At 36.2% G+C, this 23,096-nt stretch overlaps 1 protein-coding gene across 1 annotated transcript in view; it reads right to left on the minus strand.

Moving 5' to 3' along the window:
• The window catches only part of LOC124645136 (innexin inx1), a 46,978-nt gene that overhangs the window by 5,198 nt on the left and 18,684 nt on the right, over positions 1-23,096 (minus strand). The window contains exons 3-5 of the mRNA XM_047184889.1: positions 19,269-19,376; positions 15,108-15,263; positions 365-522 (exon numbers count right to left, since the gene is read on the minus strand). Of these exons, the coding sequence (XP_047040845.1) occupies positions 365-522; positions 15,108-15,263; positions 19,269-19,376 (422 nt within the window). The remainder of the gene's footprint in view (positions 1-364; positions 523-15,107; positions 15,264-19,268; positions 19,377-23,096) is intronic.

Consider the following 23,096-nt stretch of genomic DNA (forward strand, 5'->3'; position numbering starts at 1 on the left):
GTTGCAGAGTTGTTGAAAGAAGTTGGGGTCGGCTTCCAGTCTAATCAGATACAGCTGAGTACCAGTGCTTTACATAGAGCGAATGCCTATATGACGACATCAGCCTGGGTAATCTGATAAGACTTGGGTCGTCAGGCTTTCCGGCTTTTAACTACCCGTAACGACTGCCAAAGATTTTCTAATGTCAGCCGAGACCCACCAAGTTAACGACCCTTCCGAAACACGGAAGAACTCGTCATGAAAAGATGGTCACCTATATAAGGACCACTCACACCAAGTCCTATTTAACCCTATGATGGATTTACCCAAGCGACTCATCCCCTTCATTCACCCTTTTAAACAAACAACTTCAAGTTTCCAATACCTCTCTTCCTGCGGCACCTCACTGTACCCGAGGACCCTGGTGCCGTACGAGAAGAACTCGCCGTTGAAGAAGGCGTTCATCATCCACAGCTGCAGCACAATGTTGATGAGGCAGAGCAGCTCGCAGCCCCAGTACCGTAGCGCGTATAGCTTGTGCGTCTGGAAGGAGATAGAAAAAGATTAGATTCTGGAATGCTCTATAAAGTCAAATATTTAAGGTTATACTGAATATCAAAGTAGCTATCAAGGAAGATGTTTTTGAGGGTTTCCATAGGGATTGACTTCGATCTAGCTAAGGTTGTCGGGCAGCAGTGAATGCAGATTGCTGGGCACTGACCAAAGTGGCGAATCTTGGGGGATACCTTTGTCTAGAAGAGGACGTCTTTCGGCTAAACCGATGAGTATAGGTTTTGTAGTGTTGTTTTTTTTTTTAGTTTTTCTCATATTATAGGATTTTTGTGCACATAGTTGAAATATAGAAATTGTATGTCAATAACAAAGAAATGGTAGATAACCTCGAACTTTAAATAAACAGACTATACGATATTATCATTGGAATCACTTCATATCAGCAAAATATCCCTTCCAATTTTATAATGTGATTAAATGACCCTAATGACACTTTGCTGTTGAATCAAATATAAATATTTGTTTTGGGTAATTTATCTAAGTTTTCAAGTACTTTATTTATGACTGTCGCGGTATTGGTTCGTGTTTGTCCGGATGTGATTATCCATGTCCATTTAATACTAGATACGCATTTTCAAAAGAGAATTGCACATTTTTGTTTGTGTAGGTAATAGGCATGGCATACCTGTCTATTATGGTCCATCTACAATTTATAACGTCCCCTAAAAACGTGAACTTAACAAAAAAAACCCGTGCTTTCGGAACTGCTCTTACATTTAAGGCTTAATTTAGAATTTAGATATAGTTCCCTAAGCTTATCTACTACATACATGCCGAAGAAACCCTTTAAAAAATCAAGGTTCAATCTCTTTTAAATTACTTCACCATTGATGAGCATATCCGAAACCTTCTCAAGTAGCTTTTGCAAAGAATCCTGATCAAGTTATATCAATTACCATATAAAATAATAAGAAACATTCCTCAAGCTTTACATAGTAAAATACCAAGTTTAACACACAATACTCCTCTCTCAGTAAGAAACGTATGAACACGTAAATGTACCTACTGGTGTGGTCGGTATTAAAATTCCTTAAGTGTGTGCAGTGTTTTATGAAGACCCGACGTCGATGCACTGCACTGCACTTAGTACAATGCTTAATGAGGTTTTTATACTAGAATTTAAATTAAACGGGGAATTATTTCATATCTTTGTCGTTGAATTTGAATTTAAGTCACTTCTAGAACTTTGAAAATATTGAATAAAAAAAATACAAACCAAATTGGGATACTTATACTTTTTTGGGAATTCGGTCAGCATTTTTTTATGTAGAGGCGTAAAATTGGTCTGGATTTAATTATTTTAACGCAGAGGAGTACTTACTCAAATATAAAATCATGTTGCATTTCTATTAAAACAACGAGTGCAGCCATAGGCACGTAGCTACTAAGCATACATACATATGTTTAAAATTCTTACTAATCTCTCAAATAACGACTCCACATATTTCTTTTTAAACTTTCAAAAATGTTTGAGTGACATAATCTTCAAAACCACTCGACCGTTTGGATTATAAGCAGGCTCTTGAAAACGAGTGCGTTTACATCATTATGTCATTCTATCTCGAGTAGTTATTAGCGTATACTATTGACTTGTGTTTTACATTGGGAGGTATTTAACCTACTAAGATACGAAATGGGCACTTCTCTTTTTTAATCTTTTTAGTCATTGGTCACCTCTTTTATGCTGTCGAATTATTTTAAACATTAAAGTGTACACTTTACATACATAGATTGTTTAATGATATGTTTTTTATCGTAATATTTCAAGTCTATGAATAAGTCTAAATATTTTAACTATCCCAGCCAGCCTCAGTTTCGCTTTAGGTACTATTTTTTTACTCCAAATATGCTGCACGTGATAAAATCTCCCTGCATCTTATCGGTATTTTTTAATTCAATAACGAGTAACAAAAATGTCACAACTTTAATATAATTGCATTATATCCTACTTCCTCTTTCCTTCCTACACTTATCAACACTACTCTATAGGCACCCGCGGAAACAACGGCGACCCATAACACAGTTGGCATCCGATTACCAAGAACCGTTGGTACAAAATCAAAAGACTATTCATTTTCATACACCCTGACTCGTGGGTGTTCTGTTTGGGTTACCAGGCTATCAAGAGTCTACTTACAAGCGAACCTTGTCACTCGAGCTCGATATGTCGGTACGATTATCTCTTCAATGGTCCAATTGAAGCGAACACAGGGTCCTATTGGAGATAAAGCAGATAACACTGCAATTAATGTATGAAATAGCTCTTTGTGAGGATAAAAGGGAAATGGAATGTGGCAGATGTTGGTGGAATGGAGTGAAGAATGCTTTTGTGTTTGGTATGCAGTTATTTCTTTATCAGCAATTCCCTCCATTTGCATGATGCTTCGAGATAGAGGCTGTCCGAAGGACGACGTTAAACATATGAAGTCATTTGCTGATTAATGCAAGTTTATATGCGTCTAGGAGTAACAATAAAATTATTATACATCGTAAATTATTAATTTATTTTAAGCCTAGGTTTACTGAGAAGCCTAAACAAAAATTTATTTTGTTATAAAACCGCATCGTAAACTTATCCATATTTATTTGTGGGCAGACAAAAGATGCGATATGCTAACGACATCGGAAGCAATGAATATTCTTCCATTTGTGATGTGTCAAGGCAGACTATAAATATAGCTTGCTCATCTAACTGTTAATGAGTACTGTCATTAAAATACCAAGTTTTGTATTACCGGCTTAAAATACTATAATACCGATAGTTTGGCAAATAAATATCTGACATCTTCTACGGCTTATCTAAGAACTTTCCTAAAGTTAGTCTCAACTTGGGCTTATGATACTAACGCAAATAAGCCATATGTGTGTAAATGTAGATCATCAAATAGTCAGAAGAATCATCCTTCTTGTGTTCAATCTAATTGGGTAAATCAGTGTGCTTCGAACAATAAACCAATTTTGATAATCGAAATATTAAGTAAGTATAGCATTAGAAAAACCCCCATAAATAAATAATAACGAACAATCAAACGTCAGTACACACAATTACATACCGTTGACCTTCGAAAACGTTCCGGCTAGTTATATAACTAATGATGGGATTAGAAAAACCGCATCAAAAGGGCAACCATAAGCTCGCAAGGTCACCATGTTTCTACACGTAGGTTACTCAATATCCCAAGAAGATTTTTTATATTAATAAGTTTGTATTTCTTTCATGAACTTACTTACAGCAAAATTGTAGTGCTCCTTAAAATTGGAATTCTATGTTGAAACTTCATCACTCATCATTATTATTTTAGGTTCAAAGTAGTCACTATTAAATGACAATCCAAAACATGGTGTTAGCTGTAACTACTCTTTGCGAGCTCTATCATCAAAACATCAGGTATTTCATCATGATAAACCCACCATGCCAGACTGCCCATGACTATGGTAGTTGGGTACAAAGTACACAGGCCTGCAGGCTGTTGCAACAAGTTGCGTCACCTTTGCATCATAGTCCAGCTGGTGTAATTCCATCAAATGTCAGACTGTCCTTAAAGACAATAGTTTCTTGAGATCCATTGATTTTGTACTGTATTAATAGAGGTACATACGATTGATATTTTTACCATCGATGCTCCAGGTATTTCATCATAATAAACCCACTATGGCTGACCGCTCTTGACTATAGGCAGTCGGGTACAAAGTACACAGGCCTGCAGGCTGTTGCATCAAGTTGCGTCACCTTTGCATCATAGCGCAGACGGTGTAAGCGACAGCCCCCTCAAATGTCAGACTGTCCTTAAAGACAATAGTTTCTTGACAGCCATTGATTTTGTACTGTATTAATACACACGATTGATATTTTTACCATCGATGCTCCAGGTATTTCATCATCACAAACCCACCATGCCTGACTGCCCATGACTATAGGCAGTCGGGTACAAAGTACACAGGCCTGCAGGCTGTTGCATCTAGTTGCGTCACCTTTGCATCATAGCGCAGACGGCGTAAGCGACAGCTTCCCATCAAATGTCAGAATGTCCTTAAAGACAATAGTTTCTTGATAGCTGATGGTTTTGTATAGGGTTGATCAATGCGTAGGATTTGTACCTATATTTATGGGGTTACGTTTCATTTAAGAGGAATATTTGTTTACTTTGACAATACGGATTCGCGACGGCTAATTGTGTATAACTAAACCTTTATATAAATTATATTATCAATAATTTGCTACAGCTATAGCTTAGGACATGCATCGTAAGAACCGGCTTTGACCGACCAGAAGTTATAGAATCGATTAAAGGATAAATTTTACACGCATATTACAAACTTATTCCAATTATTCTACAGAACAACCCAATGAAGCGAAATCATCGAATATAACAATAGTACGTGCAAAGTCCCCCACCTGACAGGATCTACCCAATGAACATCACCGCGCTAGGGTGAGGCAAGGGGTCGGTGCGGCAGATGCACGGAACGAGACGAACCAACACCTGGCACTTTTTGTAAGCCCAGCAAATAATACTGTACTAGTTTCATCATACATTTTGCTGTATTAAATGGTAACTTTTTTTGATGTCGCTTATTTCTTCAACGGGTTACTTTGGTATAATCATCTGCCAGTTACACCAACGTGGTTTAGCTCATCATTAAATAGTATGATGGTTAATCTATGTCGTTATTTATAGAATTGTAGTGGTCTATTTTTAGTGTCTTCATAACGGTAGTTACAGTATTAGTAGGTACAACATCTGTTCATTGAATTAAATATCTGAAACGCAATGCCCTCTGCCACTTTCGGGTTTCTGCAGATGCTTATACTTAGATATAAGCATTAACTTAGATAATTCTACAGTAATTAGTAAATTATCTCACCATTGCATTTTGTGACGATCTAGATACTAGACTCGGTTACTATCATAACTATGCAGATCGATGCCACGATAATGTCTACATCAGTGGTTCTTAACCTTTTTGATATGAGGGACCACTTTAACTAAAGTTTGTCTTGCCCACCACCTCATCGGTTTACCTAAATTAGCACTCATTTCTTAATTATTTATAAAAAAAAAAACTGAATTTTTGGTTCAGTTCTACTCAAAGCTAAACGCATGTCGGCAGTTGTGTAGGTAAGCAATTGCAAGTAAAGAAAAACTTGCCGATGCAGTTTCCAAATGCGCGAGCAAAGCGAGCGCGAAATTTTTATCGGACTTAAACCAAATATTACGTAAAATGTAGCCCAAACGTACTTAACTTTTTGTTTGTTGACAAATGCAAAAATAAGGGCATACAGTTTCTGAATACGCGAGCGCGAAATTTTAATTATTTTTTAAGACTCAAAACCAAAATTACGTAAAATGTAGCCCAAACATACATTTTCATGAATGGGGGGACTAGGTACGACACACCCGATATACGTGAAAACCCCCGCTCGTCGATAAAAATTAAGTTAGATAACGTATAGCAACGTCGCGAAGCTAAGCTTCGCGGACCACTTGGAATGCCTCCAGGGACCACCAGTGGTCCGCGGACCACCGGTTAAGAACCACTGGTCTACATAAACACGCACGTGCCCTCTAAACGTGGCTTAGTCTTGAATAATTCAAATTAATTCACTGAGTACCAAGACATGACATGTGGACATAAAAATGAGCTTATAGGCAAACACTATCAAAATACGGACATCACAATCATTTTTTTTTTGCTCACACGTACTTCAATGTCTTCATTACAAGACAAATATTCCTTTTACAAAGCCTTCTTGTCTTTGCTTCATCAGAATACGTGTGACCCAGCCCTGCATAGCAGTTAACGACAAACAATCGGGCAACTCGACTCGGCTCAGCAATTAGGTACAGCACTATGGTTTCACATCACTATCCCATTGTTGAAACACATGAAACACACACACACATGAAACCGACAAGCCAAGAGTATCATTACGCTTTCATAACATCCATGAATGGTTTTGCAATGGTGAAGGTATTTGTGTAGTCTGTTCAGGCTTTAATTTTGTAATGCTATGTTGTCGAACTCCAAAAATACGAGTATATGATAGGCATGCTGCTTAGTGCTTATAATAATCATCATTCGAATTATGTGAAATATTTTCCGAATTTACCCTTCCTGCATCTAATTGATTACATATCATTGATTTAGCGCAGTCTTTTAGCAAAGAGGTTCATTAGCCCTAGTTCTACGGTCCTAAATAAGAACGAGATCAGGTAACCATATAAGATATCCACGAAAGCGTCTTCCTCATTTCTTTTTAACCATCCCTTGGTATTTTTTCAACGCTCTCCATCATTCAAGTTCATGACCCAACAAAAACCTCAATCACAAGGATAGTATTAAACTTTAAAGTACATAACATAAAGCGGTCATTGCACTAGGTGCCATTATACGTATTTGTCCGTTCAGCTATCGATCTTGGCAAAAAACTGATCATAATCAACTGTTACGAGTATCCTGCAAAAAGTCTCCTAACGTGATTAGATGAACTGCCTTTTTATACGAAGTAAAAAGTACCATTCACTAATTTGAAAATAGCCGTATTATCAAAGCCATTGTGATCCAGATGATTGTCAAAATAGGTGTTTTGTGCTATCTAAACTATACCAATATTTTGAAGAGGAGCAAGATTGTTCTTTTGTAGGGGATAATCTCTGGAACCACTTTAGAACATTTGTTTACGAGTTGAAAGCCACGATTGTGATTGGTGTACAAAACAAACCTCTTTTGTAAGACATAAATATTTTGATGATAATTTTTTTTTTAAGAATCTCACATTTCATATTTAACATAACATTTTCAGATCTGGAATTATCCAGTCCTTTACAGGTGGTAAAGGCTTTAATTTATCCTTATACAAAAGCTAGTTCTATTTTTATGTGTTCACCGTGAGTCTTGAAGTCTACAAACGAAGATAGGAAGCGCCATGGTAAGCCGTAGCGTTTGACGTAAGAGAACTTATTACTGTAAGTAGTATGCAGCAAAAAATATGTATTGGTCAATGTTAGCTTCATTACAACTCCAACAGAATCAAGTACTTGCGAACGCAAATGTAATAATAAATTGCAATAAAAACTCTTCTTATACTAAAACCAATTACAATCTATAATGAGCATGCAGTATTACAATAAACATAACTTACCTCTATATTTGTTTATTTACAATACATTTTTATTCTTGGTTCTTGGTGGGATACATCGTATGTCTCACAAAAGAGCCAAAGAGACTTTAAATATTTAGCAAAAAGTTTTCAACGAACTAATTTCCTAAATATCTTAAAACGGACTCGACCGGACACATGGTTGAACTGCTTGCCACATGTTTTCGCCTCCAGCGAAGTTTTTGCGCGCCAAATGACTATCGCTCAATGAAAACTGAACTTAAAACTATCGGGATACAAACGAATCTCGTTTAACACGGCGAAATTAAACAACAAAATCTGCGTTGACCCTTTTTAAAATCTAATTGAGAAAGATTTAATCGGAAATAAGCAATGTGTACAAAGACAGATTTTATTACACAAGGAAGTGAGTTCTCGTTCATATTTTGCTTTCGATCATGCGTCGTTTTCAGCAAAATTTAGCAAATTGCACCTAACGAGGGGGTGATAAAGTGCAATTTTGACTGGAAGGTGCATCTACGTCTTATTTTTGATCTCCCTAACAGCAGGGGTCCGGATTGGGGCAGTTAATTCTCCTTGAACTTGAACAGAGGAAGTTGGGAAGGGAACAAAAATTGGGGACCGAGATGTGTATGCAGGGGCACTGTGTACGTTGTTGTTTGGATATTATGAATGAGAAACAATGTGCCAAAAAGGTAAAGACTAATGATGACATATATTATGTACACTTCTTAATGTCGTAAGTTCTTGGAAAAGTATTTTTTATCGTAGAAACGTCTGCATCGATGAACGATGGACTGCACTGATAACCTTTTATGCCCTATTAAGTAGAGGTACGGGTCTTAAGTAGAACTTTTTTTTAGGTCCACGACAGCTTGACTGTGTCAAGGCAAACTATCCAGTTGACAACTGACAAATGCAATGAGACCCTTATATGATATGACGTACCCTTGCTTGAGTATAATTAATTTATTATTTGCTATTACATATATAAGTTTCAATATAAAAGTGGTCAAAGTAAGTTATGATTTAATTAAATTGTGGTTTCAAAAGGATAACTAATGACGTAAATGCTTCATTTAATTTATGCATTTTCCGTAATACAATTCTGAAGTCATATTTCTTGTTATGAGAGAAAAATGCGTCAATAGTTACGTATGTTTAACTGAGTTGGTACCTACTAATGATCTAGATCACGCTTGTTTTTTCTATAAAGCTTATTTCCCCAATCCATAGGTAAACTTATTCACCACATATGCCGATCACGATCTCAAAAACCCATATTTTTATTATATTTTTATTATTACCCATAAAATTGCATTTGATTAGCACACACAACACACAACTATTACATTATCTTCACAACTACCGATTAGTACAAAACAAAATCAACTTCCCACGAGCACAGGCCTACTAGACCATTTAAAAACACATCAGACCAAGTGCTAGCGGACCTTCTAAGCTGGTACAAAAAGGGTGCCAGCCAAGCTGAGAAGTTCTCATTATAAATTATGGCCGCGTCGCCCGGTAGCCGTCTCTCGAAGTACCGTTAAAATAAGCTGCAGTCAAACCCGTTGAGTGACAGCCACCAAAAAAACCTGATGCTGGTGGAAAGTTCTAGTTTTTGGAACTTAGAGTTTTAGCTTAAATAATCATTTTTTTATTATTTTAATGTATTTGTGAAAAATTGGGATTGTGCAAAGCATCAGCTGGCACTGTGAGAGAGAAAACATGAATAAGAAAGGAGTGAATGTATGTATAATGTGAAGTAGTATCGCGAGTGACTGAGAAATGGAAGTGGAAAACATATGGCACGGTTCCCAAATAACATTGCGAAGAAGAAGAAGAAAGAGGCACTGCACTACACTAATCCTAATTACTAAGCCAGGCCTACCCAAAATTAAACTCAAAATAGCCAAATAACTTGTAAACAATACACTTCACGAAGACATCGTGAAAGCGCGCGTTCATAACTAACATGTACCTTACACATCTATAAAATAGAAATTTTAGATTTCTATGTTTAAACGTCATGATGGCTTCAACTCTTAACAGCTATTAGCTGTTAGCATTGTCAACTCCCATATAGAATTATAGTCACACAAAGCCCGCAAAATAACCAAACCACAAAGCAATTTTACCACAATCACATGACGTTCATTCATAGGAGTACATACATAATAGTCATATATTTATGTCGGATATGAATGAAATCTTCATACTCCACCGCGCACGATTACTTCAATCTAAAATTGTATGAATGTCCCACGCGTATGTGAGGAATGTTAGCGTAAAATTCCAAGGCTGATTGTGAAATATCTTTGATACGAATAGTTTTACTTCATTCATTGATTAGGCATTAGGAACTGGCTTCGAAATATTTTAGATTAAATTCAAACATTATGCTGAATAAGTCTTCTAAAGAGTCCGATGACTCCAGTGTTATATTTTACGACATTTTTATTGAAAAGGGCTTGCATTAAAACTAAAAGCACTCAGCGCTTGTGCACTTTAATACTGAAATTAAAACAATTACAAAGAAACCATAACGCTTTGAGATAATGATCAGTAACATAAAGTTACACATGGACAAAAAATATACCAAAATATGTACTCAAAATTTGAACAAAGTTGCAAATGCAAATTAATACAAAGAATCTGAATAAATATACCGAAAAAAATGAGGAAATCGTAAAGATTACTCAAGATTTGCTTAAACATTCGTCATTGTATGAATTGATGAGCATACTTGTGTAGTTATATTCTAAGTTCAGTTTAAACTATGGTAGGTAATTCAGAACATGTGTTACAGTAGTTTCGGGTTTCCCCACAGACACGACTAATGTTAGAAGGACAAGTGACTTAACAGATTGGTTTTATTTATGAGTTCAAGGAAGATCTGGCATCATGATTCTTGGGTTTTACTTAGTCTAATGTAAGATATCTAACTAATATGTAAATGATTATCACACAATACCGATTATTCGCTTTTGAGTTCGTAATTTCGTATTCAGTTCAGAGAATTTTCCAGGCAACTTCTATTGCTGGTACACGACTCTTATATCCTTGTTTGTTAAAATACCCCTTCCGCTGCGGTTGCAGCGTGAGGGACACGTCAGACTTTTACTGACTGAAATCATCTGAACCATCCCATCACGTTCCTTTTGCAGCCCTTTGAGCACTAAGGCCGTGGTAACCCTTTCGCACAATCCTACAGATGACTATACCAAATCGTGAATTCGCGCTTAGAATAAAAAGGTGTGATTTTTTAAACCTTCACAAACGTACGAATTTTATACATACGTGAGAATTACACCTCTATACTCGGTCACTAACCTAAAATGATCTGCCTACATGCCACAACTCAGGAGAAACATATTTTGACGAAAACAAAATTAATATGTTATTTGGCTGTTATTTCTCTAAATTACAATAATCCTCTTGTGATTCATACTTATATGATGTAACTTAAAACTTCATGTACAAATATAGTTTAGCAGCCTGGATTTTCCTCCCTGACTCGACGAGAAACGGAACAATAAAATATATAGGTACCTGTTTTAAATTGTATTAAAGTAATAAACTGGTCATACATTTAAGTGCAATGCGTTTTATTTTGAACTAATAAAACGCTTCCGGGAAATAAAATTGATAACGTGAAATAATTTAAATTACTTACTTCAATTTGTATTGATAATGACTTTGAGGTTAACTTAGGCGACAATACTTTAGTCAGGAAATAGTACCCACACCTGTACCTAAGCTAGAAATTATAGCACGAATTGCAAATCTTGTCCCCTATGCTTTCTTAAACGTCTCCTAGCCATGAATCGTGCGTGTGAACATAAAAATTAAATGGCACGAAAAAGAACCGAATTGAAAATCAGTAACAACTCTATACTACAAATTCCAAAAACAATTAAATAAAAAACCAAAATCAACAACGGTTTAAACAAGACAAAAACAACCATATTGAAACTGACCAGCTACCTTATGCCAAAAGGTAAGTAAAACCTCATTTCTAGGTAAAAAATCGGCCCACAGCCCACACCTGCGGCAGCCGAGACATCCGCCAGATGACAGGAAGCGGTCGCACTTGACACCTACGCTGACACTTGTATGGGTTTATGTTGTAATGGGGAATTTATAGGACTGGTGTACTTTTGATAATAGAATTTAGTTACAAACGAAGGATGACGAAAATCATGGTATGATCAGATGCAAGAAGAATATCAGAGTTGGAAACAGGACAAAAAGAAGATTATCGAAAGCCTCAAAAGTCCATCGGAAGTATAGAAATATTACCTAAACATCCAACAGCCTGACCACGAAGTAATACGTTAGGTTACAATGATTTCAAAAATTTCCAAAACATGAACGCACAACCACCAAAGTTCTGTAAAAACTAGTAGAGAAGTGTTGGAACCAGAACAGCTTTTTGATCCTCGAGGCATTTCTCCTATTTAGTCAGTCAATTAAGCAGGAAGATCATGTTTTGCAACCTGGTTTTTCCTCCTTCCATTAAATTACTTCGAAACTGACCGATTACTATACGTTATAGGCTCCAGTGAATGTTTTTCGGTGTCAATTATTTCTACGAAAACGGCCTCGAAGCCTTTCAAGTTATAATTTCCATTGAAACTTATTAGTCAGAACAAATTATAAGTAGCAGGAAATGTTATCAATAAAAGCGAAGCTTTCAAACCACACGGTTAATTGAATTTATTATGAATCCTTGTAAATATATCCTGCATCGAAAACCATAAATTAATTTATAAACATTCTATCAATATCTAATCTAATCACTATAGTCATAAATATTAGTACGAATCAGATTTTAAATATTCAGTTTATGTATCGGCCACTATGTATGGTTTTACTACATAAGCTTCCAAGCTTCATAATAATCAGAATTGAAATAGAATAGGACCACATCTACAACAACTAAGTACGCTACAAACCGGAAAAGTAACTTCGGAGAAGGTATTTAACGCAAAAAATATATACACTATCCAATACTGGCCAACTTTTACTCACAAACGAAAGCTTAGAAGAGAAGCGTCGATGTATAGACGACAGTTAAGTTATTGCGTAAGAAAGCAATGAACGAGGTATGGGCAATGACCGCGTAGAAAAAATTGGTTGAATCGGTTTGTCGCTGGCCTGATCGACTGTCACGATCTCAAGCCAAGTCACGGTCTATTGCAAGCGAGAAAGCGACACGACGCACACAATAGATAAGGCTGACAAATTAAATTTTGAAGCCCTTTCTGAACTTGAGGGGGAAAAAATTGAATGGTAAGCATCTGATGTAATTGTTTTGAAATTCTTGCAATATCAGAAGCAAACAGAGACAGGATTTTCTTTAATAGCTAAGTTACATCTTTGGGACCCAAATCTGCCGAGAAGCTTTGTCAACCAACCGAAACTTAGCAACTAAGGAAATAAAGCACGTATTCATAAATTAGCAAAATACAATAAAAGAGTCACAGGTCCCTTTACGGCACGAGGAAATAAAAACATAGTCACCGTTAACAGTACATGTAAACATATGTTCTAAGATCTAGGTCAAGTTCATTAGCATATCCCCTATAATGAATAAAACATGTCGCCCAAAAAAGCAGACTGATACGATGCAAAGGCTAATTAAATTAGGCGTCTAGACTGCGTGAATCATTGCTCAGAGTCCCATTCAGCAAATGGATATTGGAAAAATGTTGGGTGATAGATACTACTATGGAATTTGGGAATATTCATATTCATAGGGATGCCATTTACTTCTTCAGAATTAATAGTAGAAGAAGCTTTTCTCTGAAAACCAGTCTTAACAAGGGGTATTGGTAGCCCGGGTAAGGTGAGTCTAGGTTGAGGGGGTCAGATAGGCACTCCATGTAAAACACTGGTACTCAGCTGCATACAGTTAGCCTGGAAGCCGACCCCAACATAGTTGGGAATAGGCTAGGCAGATGGTGATGAGTTGCAATTTATTTCGTCAGACTTAAAGGTAGAGAAACGTGAGTAATCTTAACAGGTACACAGGCTTTTGTATAAAGTTTTGTATCATGTTAAGTTGTCTTTCCTCGTAGTGTAAAAACCTAATAAATAGCCGCGAGTCATTCATGTGTGGTAAAAATATTGCACGATGACAGACGCTTTTAGAATGGCTAATTTACTACTGTTTATTGTCCATAAGAAACATGTACGCTTGATTTACTTGATGCATTTTATGTGCCCGTGTAAATTCTAACGATCTTTTTTTTAGCTAGACCGAGATTAAGCTATGAACAACAATACCATATGTTTAAAAACTTAAACAAAAATAGACTGAATTTAATATAGACAGCCAAAATACAGACATTCCGAACGAGTTTAAAGAATTTGCTTCAATGAAGCTTGAAGTCGATAAAACTTTTGATATGTCAGTTGGTTTGCTGAAGAAACTCTAGTGTCATTTGTACTGTTTAGAAACTCTTAGAAGTTATTAAGTCCAATTCCGTGGACTTCGACAATACGGCCACAAGAAAGTCCCTAACGACTCACGCGCAGCGTTCGCCTATCGAATGCCAATTACAGGCGGGCCGGGAATGCATTGTGTACGCAGGACACGATTCGACAGGAACAAGGTTCAGTTCCCAGAGGCGGACAGAAGCCGTTGGTTGTGAATATTAAATAGGAACTGCAAGTTTTTGATAAGTCCTTGAAATCTTGGAATAATGTTCACTGATCAGAATAAGACTGATGTCCAACCAGTTATTGTAGCATGTCCTAAAAGAAACAAAACGGTCCTAGCTCAGATGTTAGTGGTTCTACAACATTACACTACAATAGGTATCTTGTTGTCAAAACTACTACAGACATACTCGTAATTAAAATTGACCTCTGTTTCACTAGGCACAGTTTCTTCGGCAAAAATACGGTTTTTGCTAACTTTACAGTTACACAGTGACTCGGCACTTAACTTTGGGGCAATGAGTCAGTGTGTGACTAATTTTCCTAAACCACAAACTTTATATTACGCAAAGGAAAGACCATTGAAATATTGAATTCACAGTCCGATATAGTTTGTGTTATGAAATGGTAGACTATACCCTTGAATATATTCCTGTACTTTGATCCTGTGTATGCGATTATTGCGCAATCTATAGTTAATATAAGTAAAGCATTCACGGTTATTGAACTGGTAGAGGTCTGGTGAAGGTCACAAAAGGATTTGGATTACCAACTGTTTGGCAATATTTTTCAATCCTGTGATGATATTGGCTGTGCCTTTGAGACCCCACGCTGGCAGAATCTGATTTTTACCGCTTTACTTTCAAACGTCAATTATTTTAAATAGCAAGGTAAAACTAAAGTATGATAATGAATAACAATAGCTATCTCTTCTTAATATTTAAATAACATATACTAAATATGATATAAATTAGCAACATACCCTTTCGTGCCTGATGAGGTACTCTATGAGGACATCCTTCTTTTTCTCCTTCTCATCAGGGTGACAGATGCCAATGTTGAGCCCCATCACGAGGGTCCTTAGAAGACCTCCCTCGAAGGCATCCCATAGGAACTTGGGTGTGTAGCACATTATGGCCTGGAAGAGATTATAGGTATGAATTTGGGCTGAGAGTTGGTATCTCAGATACACAAGGGATTTTATTTACGTCTCTATTTACTTATGTTTTGAAAAGTACCATTATGTTCAAAAGCTTTTAAAGTAAAACTTTCAAGAAAAAATGGCGAATTCATGTCTACAGTTTCATGTAATTCAAAAAATATGGTCCATCTTTGTGCCATATTTTAGAAAAACCCATTCAGCAGTTATATCTCGAAGATACACTTTTGCATATTATATTATAGTTTAAATATAAATTTTGCATCCCATGACTCACTGACACGGTAGGCCTGTCCGAACATTGGCATATCAAAACAAAGGCATGTCATTGTCACTATAAGCGCAACAACTAGACCGAAAGAGTAACAGCCCATATATTGGCATGTCACGATTCTAACAGACACGTCTGCAGTTCAAATATACCAAACAATTGAGTGTCAATTATCACATCTCGTCATTTGTTTTATATTCTGATTCTGACGAGAATATTGGCGTTCCCACGGATATGCAGCTCAGCTCGGCAATGTTAATCGTGCTGTCACGGTATATAGGTGAGAAGAATTGGAGTTCCAATCAAAAAGTCAGTTGTTCCGGTTATGTTGACTGAATATATGGTCATATTTTTTAGCAATAATGTATGAGTAATAAGCAAAATATTATACACTATACCTACCTAAGTACCTAATACAAATCTAAATTATGGTATGTGAGTTATTGGAGGCGGTTTTCAGGCTGAATATACTTTTAATGCTACCACAGCTGCAGACTGCCTGCACGAAAATTGGCTGTGCATAGGGCAATATCGAAGTCTACTAGGAAACGTCTACGTAAACTGAAAAGATATTGTGAAATACGCAAAGCCATTGATCGATATTAGATTTTTGTAGAAGTCTGATTCGTAAGTCAATATCTCGGCTAAGGTATACCTCAAACGAGCATACAAACTGAGCAATTGTAATAAAATAACTAAACAAACAAATTCTACAGAGAGGATTTCTTATAATTCCTCCGTACAATGGACCACGTTCAAGAGGCCATCTGCAGTCTTCATTGTCACACCTGCTTAGAACAGTTACACAGACGATCTTCGAACTAAACAAGTTAGCCACGCCGCTGTTATTACTACAACTTACAATAAACTCAGCTAAATGTTTATAAAACAATTGTTAGAACAAAGATCATGTCTAAGCAATAAGTATAGGCTTGGAAGATGTTATTGTATGTAGCTGTTTCTAGAAGATCTACTGTCATTCTACTTTTCCCCTATATAAAACTTTGATCTTTAGGAAAGGTAAGGGTTGGACCACATCTGGCAGCACGGAATCGCATTTGTTCCGCCTGTGCTACCACGTGCTGCAGTATGCTGCCGAGTAGGGTTAAGTGATGACACCAATCATGTTTTCAATTAGTCATCATCATCATGCTTTTCAATTCGTGATTAATAATGATCTCTCTTGACGGACAGGATCGACATTTCCTATAGAAACAATAGGAAAATAGCATCAATTATATAGCGACCACCTTCAAACTTGATTTCTGTCACCTTGTTCATCATTTCATCACCAATAGCATTAATTATCCGTTTTCCTTCATTGTTATAATAAATTGGACAGATTTATTTAATTACGGTAAACTTGAACGGCTGTAGGATTGTCCGAAAGAGATAGCACGGCCCTCGGTGACCTAAGGCATCATAAAATCACAGTACGTTGATATTATAAACGTGAAGTTTATTAATAAGGATGTTTCTAATTCAATTCACAATAATACCTATGTGATATGTTTGTAAAAAACCGGTCAAGTGCGAGTCGGACTCACGCACGAAGTGTTCCGTACCAGAGCAAATATGAGCAAAAAAATCACATTTGTTGTATGGGAGCCCCCAAAATATTTATTTTATTCTAGTTTTCAGTATTTGTTGTTATAGCGGCAACAGAAATACATCATCTGTGAAAATTTCAACTCTCTAACTATCACGGTTCATGAGATATAGCCTGGTGACAGACAGACGGACAAAGGAGCGAAAACAATAGGGCCCCGTTTTACCCTTTGGGAACGGAACCCTACTTAAAACAAAAATATACAGGAATTAATAGGAACCCTCAGGATACGTGTATAAAACTACGGCCATCAGTAATAGATAAATTGCAAAAAGAAAAAAAAACAGTATAGGCACTTGACGGCACTTCATTGACACCTCGTGATTAAGCTATTAGATACATTTGGTCGACGTCGGCGCAGGTGGCCATATTTGGGTAAGTAGTGTACGACTCAATACAGTTTACTGGCAATAGGCCATATACGGTCGTAGGCCTTGCACCGGTTCAAGTGCTAATTGAAATTCTCATTGTCATGATGGTACAGAAATTGGGTCGGAATTTATTGCTTTATAGTTCTTTTTACGTTATTTTTTTAATACTTCGAAATGATACCTACATGGAAGATCCTAGAAAAAAGTTACGAAAATTAAACTTGATTCCCTAACAAAATCTTTCGCTCTTGCACGGTTAAGCTTAATTTTCAGAATAGGATACAGCCTGTTCGATTGTTTGAAGTCACAGATATATTCTCAAACTAATTAATCGATAGAAAACAGGATTTTCTAGATGCATTGTCAATCTCATTTACAATAAAGAAAGTGTCGACCGCGCAAATAGAAAGTTAACTCATAAAATAAGTATAAAAAGAACACATTTTATTTCTATACCGTGAGTAATACTTGCTTAGTTAATGCTTAGACTAGTTGCTCATAGACTTACAACTCTATGAGTAATCCACGTTGGATAAATATGAGATAAAGGTAAATTACTGCACGTGGATAACGATGCACTGTTTGTAATTAATTAAACTGACGCATACTAACTATACTGATAATTTCTACGGCACCGTAGCATCAAGAAGTATTTAAGTTAGAATGAATTCTCTCTAATTGATTTACTTATAACATAATATTACTATCAAAATAACTTTGACCATTAATTTTCTTACTTCTTATCGAGTGAGCTGCAGGTTTTAATCACGTAACAAGCCCTAATGTCAGAGTTTTCTCAAATCCACCTGATGGCTTCTATACTGTACACTACTATAGACAATCCTTATAAGTCTACATGAAGTAAAAATATGACGTCACATGACATCACAGCATAGTGAGATAATGTTTACATTATTAAGGTTCGAAGCAATTGCCAGCACGTGTGCAACTGTGCGAACACTTCCGTTTGTTTTAATTATTTGATTTCTATCTTAATGTGACTACTACTTAGATCCTCCTGTATTGTGAAGCAGTTTCAATTTAGATTTTAGCTTTATTTACTCCTGATATATAAAATTCTTCTAACACTGATTACTTTACAGATTCCTTTCCAGGGTTTCCTTACACCTAACAACCAATAAAATTGGGACTTATGTAGACGGTGTCACAGTTTTGGCTTTAGCAAGTTTACTTCAAATAACTGGATCAATAGTAATCATTTTTTAACAAATTAATCAAAACAAAAGCTTAGTGTAAATCGAATTATATTTCCCCAATATGAATCTTACAGCTGTGTAGTGGCGACAGAATTAATAAAGTAATTACCACTAACAATGCCACAAAACAATGTAATAACAGTTATTTGTATTTGTATCCATTGACCTGCCAACCTCCACTCAACATACACAATACATGTCTTATTAAAATGAATAAAATACACTTGACAATTAAAAGTATTATGTTTTAACGAGCTAATCTTAAGAACTACTGGTCCATTTTGACAAATTATGTTGGTGTTAGGTAGCCTTCTTATCGAGGAAGACTCAAGGCTCTTTATGCAAATGCTCGAAATACCCACGGGCGGAATATAATTTTTCTTATAAAATCATCGCTCCTTTCAGTGTCCAAAGTCCATATTTAACCCTTAAGTTCCATAGCCAGAGAAACTTTCAAACGGTCAATATCTGGGCAAGTTCACAGTATTTTAGGTAATAAAGTTTTTAAGATCTCACCTGGAAGAACAGCACGAAGCACACCCACTGGTAGTACGTGTAGTACTTCTTTTCTTGCGAACTGTCGTACTCGTTCGCTATACCTGGATGCGCTACTTCTTTGCCGACCTGTGGACAACATACACGTAAATAAGTAAAACAATAGACCCCTAATTCTCGAAGATACGGAGAAGATATTTTGATGTTAATAAGTTCTGCTTATTTCGGATTCGATCACGTAGAGAAACACCGAACATAGCCCTTTCCATAGCTCGTTGAGCGACTTTGAGCTTTGAGAAAACAAGGTGGACAGACGACCTTATAATGGTTGCCGGTAGACGCTCCATGCAGGTCGCCTCCAACAAGTATCTGTGGAGATCTAAGGGGGAGGCCTATGTTCAGCAGTGGACGTCCTATGGCTGAGATGATGATGATGATGTTCTGTTCACTGTCAGTATCTAGAAACTACGTTGGATAAGTGTCATAAGGAAAGACATGAAACGCTGCGAACTCGAAGATGTCCAGGACAGAGTAAAGTGGAAGAAGAGGTAGGAAGAAGAAGAGTATCCTTAACTAGAAATGCCTAGATCGCTATTAAAAAGCGTTCCAAAATGGTTCAAGTCTAAGTATAATGGCGGTGGCACATGTAATCGAAAACTCCCTTAATACGTTGAATTACTCAAGTTACCGTTAGGTCAAGGCAGTTTATAGTTATTAAATCAAATGTATACCCACAGTACATTACTTCCTCATTCAAGTAAGATATCTTGATACATAAACATTGGTATTATAAAGATACACCATAAATAAGCAATGAAGTTATTTCGAAGGATTTTCATGTGAATTTCAAATTGATGAAGAAATCATGAAAATTTCATATACTTAGGTTGTTTAGAAAGTCGATTCAGTTGATCGATTGCCCTAACTTCGTTTTATTTGCGAAAATGGGACTTCATGTTTAAATTAATAAATATCTTTGAGATGGGGTCTACCAAGAAGGGTTATAAATAGATAATTTTAATATAATAGGTACTAAACATGGACAATTTATTGCTGAAAACTGTTGAAATATTTACGGTTATGCTGAAATATTCAGGTTCTATTGCCTTCATACATTATTTAATGGTGATTTTCATTTCGAAACTGTTTCGTAAAGTTTACGAGTGGAAATATCGTAAATATGATATTCAGCAACGTGAGATAATTTGGTTTTCACATTTAAGCAGATTCTGAAGGTGTAATAAATATACTATTTCATTACCATAAGTATATACCACCAGCATCAAACATTTGCCTTGAAATGATATTCGGAATTTATTCTTGTTCCTTACTAATGTCACAAGTACGAGAGTAATTGTGTGTCCGTCACACAGATCCGTACGCAGAACCTGAGAAAAATCATTAAGGTAACTTTTTATCCGGCTGCCGGAATTAGTGCCTAACAGTAAAGCAAACATCGGGAATAGACCGGGATTTAAATTCTGATCAATATTCAAGCTTTTTTTTTATTAGAATATGACCTTTCCCGGCAGAGACCGATTCATATTTTGCGTGAAGTTACAATTTAACTAGGCCAAACGCTCCAAACAAGGCTAATAATGCAAGTTTTATAGGCCCAAAATAACCCAATTCAGCCTACTACGCAGATCCAATTTATTACTCAGACGTAACAATAGGAGCGAGACAAGTGGACGCTGACCTTAACCAATACACGCCCATTTGGTAGCTGTGCGAATTGCGAATCTCTGTAACTACAGATATAGGGCTATCCTTTATCAAAACTGTGTATATTTATGTAGATAATTTGATGGTGAACTGAATACGGAGATGGACAATGTTTTTTCGGTAGTAGTCCCCATCGATTCTTGAGTTAAACCGCGAGCGAAATCTGGTTTGTGGTTCTATGCTTTTATGGTACCTGATGTAGCTGATTATTGGGATAAATGGGGAGATGTGATAAAGGAAGTAATTTAGCAGTATTCCTCGGCATGGCCAACAAACAAACATTAAATAACCATAAGACAATAATGATCAAACTCATTAAATACTCTTAATTTGGAAATACTCAAAACAAAATAATGTTCAGATTAATATTTTGTTTACATAAAACACATGCGAAAAATGCTGCAGAACATAAATGAATAATACAGGTAAAATAAAATGCTGATTACAATAACAACAACCTGTTTACCAAGTTATTTACAGTTACTTATGTAATATTACTTAATCATCAAGGTTCTTTGATTCGATGTGTCAATACAATGACCTCTACAACTGGTTTTCAATTGACCCTCCAATTACAGAAATTAGTCATCATCACACATGGAGGATGCCAATCTCGATCGAGGGTAACACTTCATTGACCCGTAAGTACATACAATTATTATTAGGCTAACGACCTAGCTCAATGTTCAATAAATTGAATTAGGCCCTATTATTTGCAATAGGTAGTTAAAGTTAATAAAGGAGCAGCAACATCTCTGCAGCAATACTGCAGCGAAGAATGATAGGTAAAACATAAATTTCACACAGTACCTTCATGACTGTTATGGACAGAAAATTTGATTCTGTGTGTGTTTAACCAACACCCAAAATTAGGCTAAAAACATTAAGAAAGCAGCTGATAAACAAGAAAAAATACAGATTTTAACCGTCTTACCACAAAAACTTTTAAACGTCAGTTTATGCCTTGTCTAAAAAAATGTCAAATTATGACGTTGACATATGGTTCATTTTGCAGCCAAAATTTTATTAGACAAGTGTAAAACAGGGTTTAAAGTTTTTGTAGTAAGGCCATAAAGGTTTAAATTATTGACGTACTAAATGCACCAATATCTCTGATTTTTCTCAATCAAATCACACGATGCAATCGTATTTTCTATTCATTACTATTCTGTTCATGTACAGCCCTAACGCACTCACGCCACAAGAGAGGAAGCGAGCAGTTACGGAGATCTGCGCACGCGCAATTGACAGCACCTACCCGACTAATCGACGGTGATTTGTGCAATGAAGATGTAGTAGCGGATTTTAATAGTACTCAAATGAAAGATGATGACTAAAATATAGTGAGAACAGATAACAGGACAAATAAAAAGGACAAATAAAAGCTTTGAAAAACTAGTCAGAATGGAAAATAGTAAACCTAAATGTACGTCTTCTAGTTACAATATAGTTAAAGAAATAAAATATTAGCCAGATTAAGTGACTGTCCCTCCCCATTTATGAAGGTTAATGATCTGATTTTGCGGTTTTCTCGGTAACGGCGGCGATTACGTAAAAGATTATGACCAAATGTTACAATCAGAACTCTGACCAAATATTGGTCTCAAGAATCACAAATCATGTTCCCACATGACGATCCTACGCATAATTTAGTAACCTTTAACTAAATGTGCTTGACCCATAACCATGTGATTTACCTTACATTGTGTAGTACGCTTTACAAACAATACAATATTAGTTAATTGTTTAGGAGTTATAAATAACTGACTACTTTTGCCTACTCAGATGCTATGAGTTATGACTGTAGTTATAAAGATGTAGCAACAGATAAACATTTGATGTATTAATTATGAATAAATTGTTGACACCCATTGTTTTAAGTTTAATAACTGTCTACTTCATAAGACAGAAACTACGAGTAAATTACATATCTTTGAGAAGAAAGTTTTCCTACCTAGATTGTACCACACAGCCCAAAAGCCTAATTCAATAAATACAAATAAATGTATGATCATATTGTCCTCCGCATTTGACCATGCCGTCAATCTACCACACCTAGGGCTGCCATCCGTCCTCGTTTCCCCGGATTTGTCCTCGTTTGGAGGCCGTCCGGGGGCCGTCCGG

The sequence above is a fragment of the Helicoverpa zea genome, chromosome 2 (genome assembly GCF_022581195.2).
Source record: "Helicoverpa zea isolate HzStark_Cry1AcR chromosome 2, ilHelZeax1.1, whole genome shotgun sequence".
NCBI lineage: Eukaryota > Metazoa > Arthropoda > Insecta > Lepidoptera > Noctuidae > Helicoverpa > Helicoverpa zea.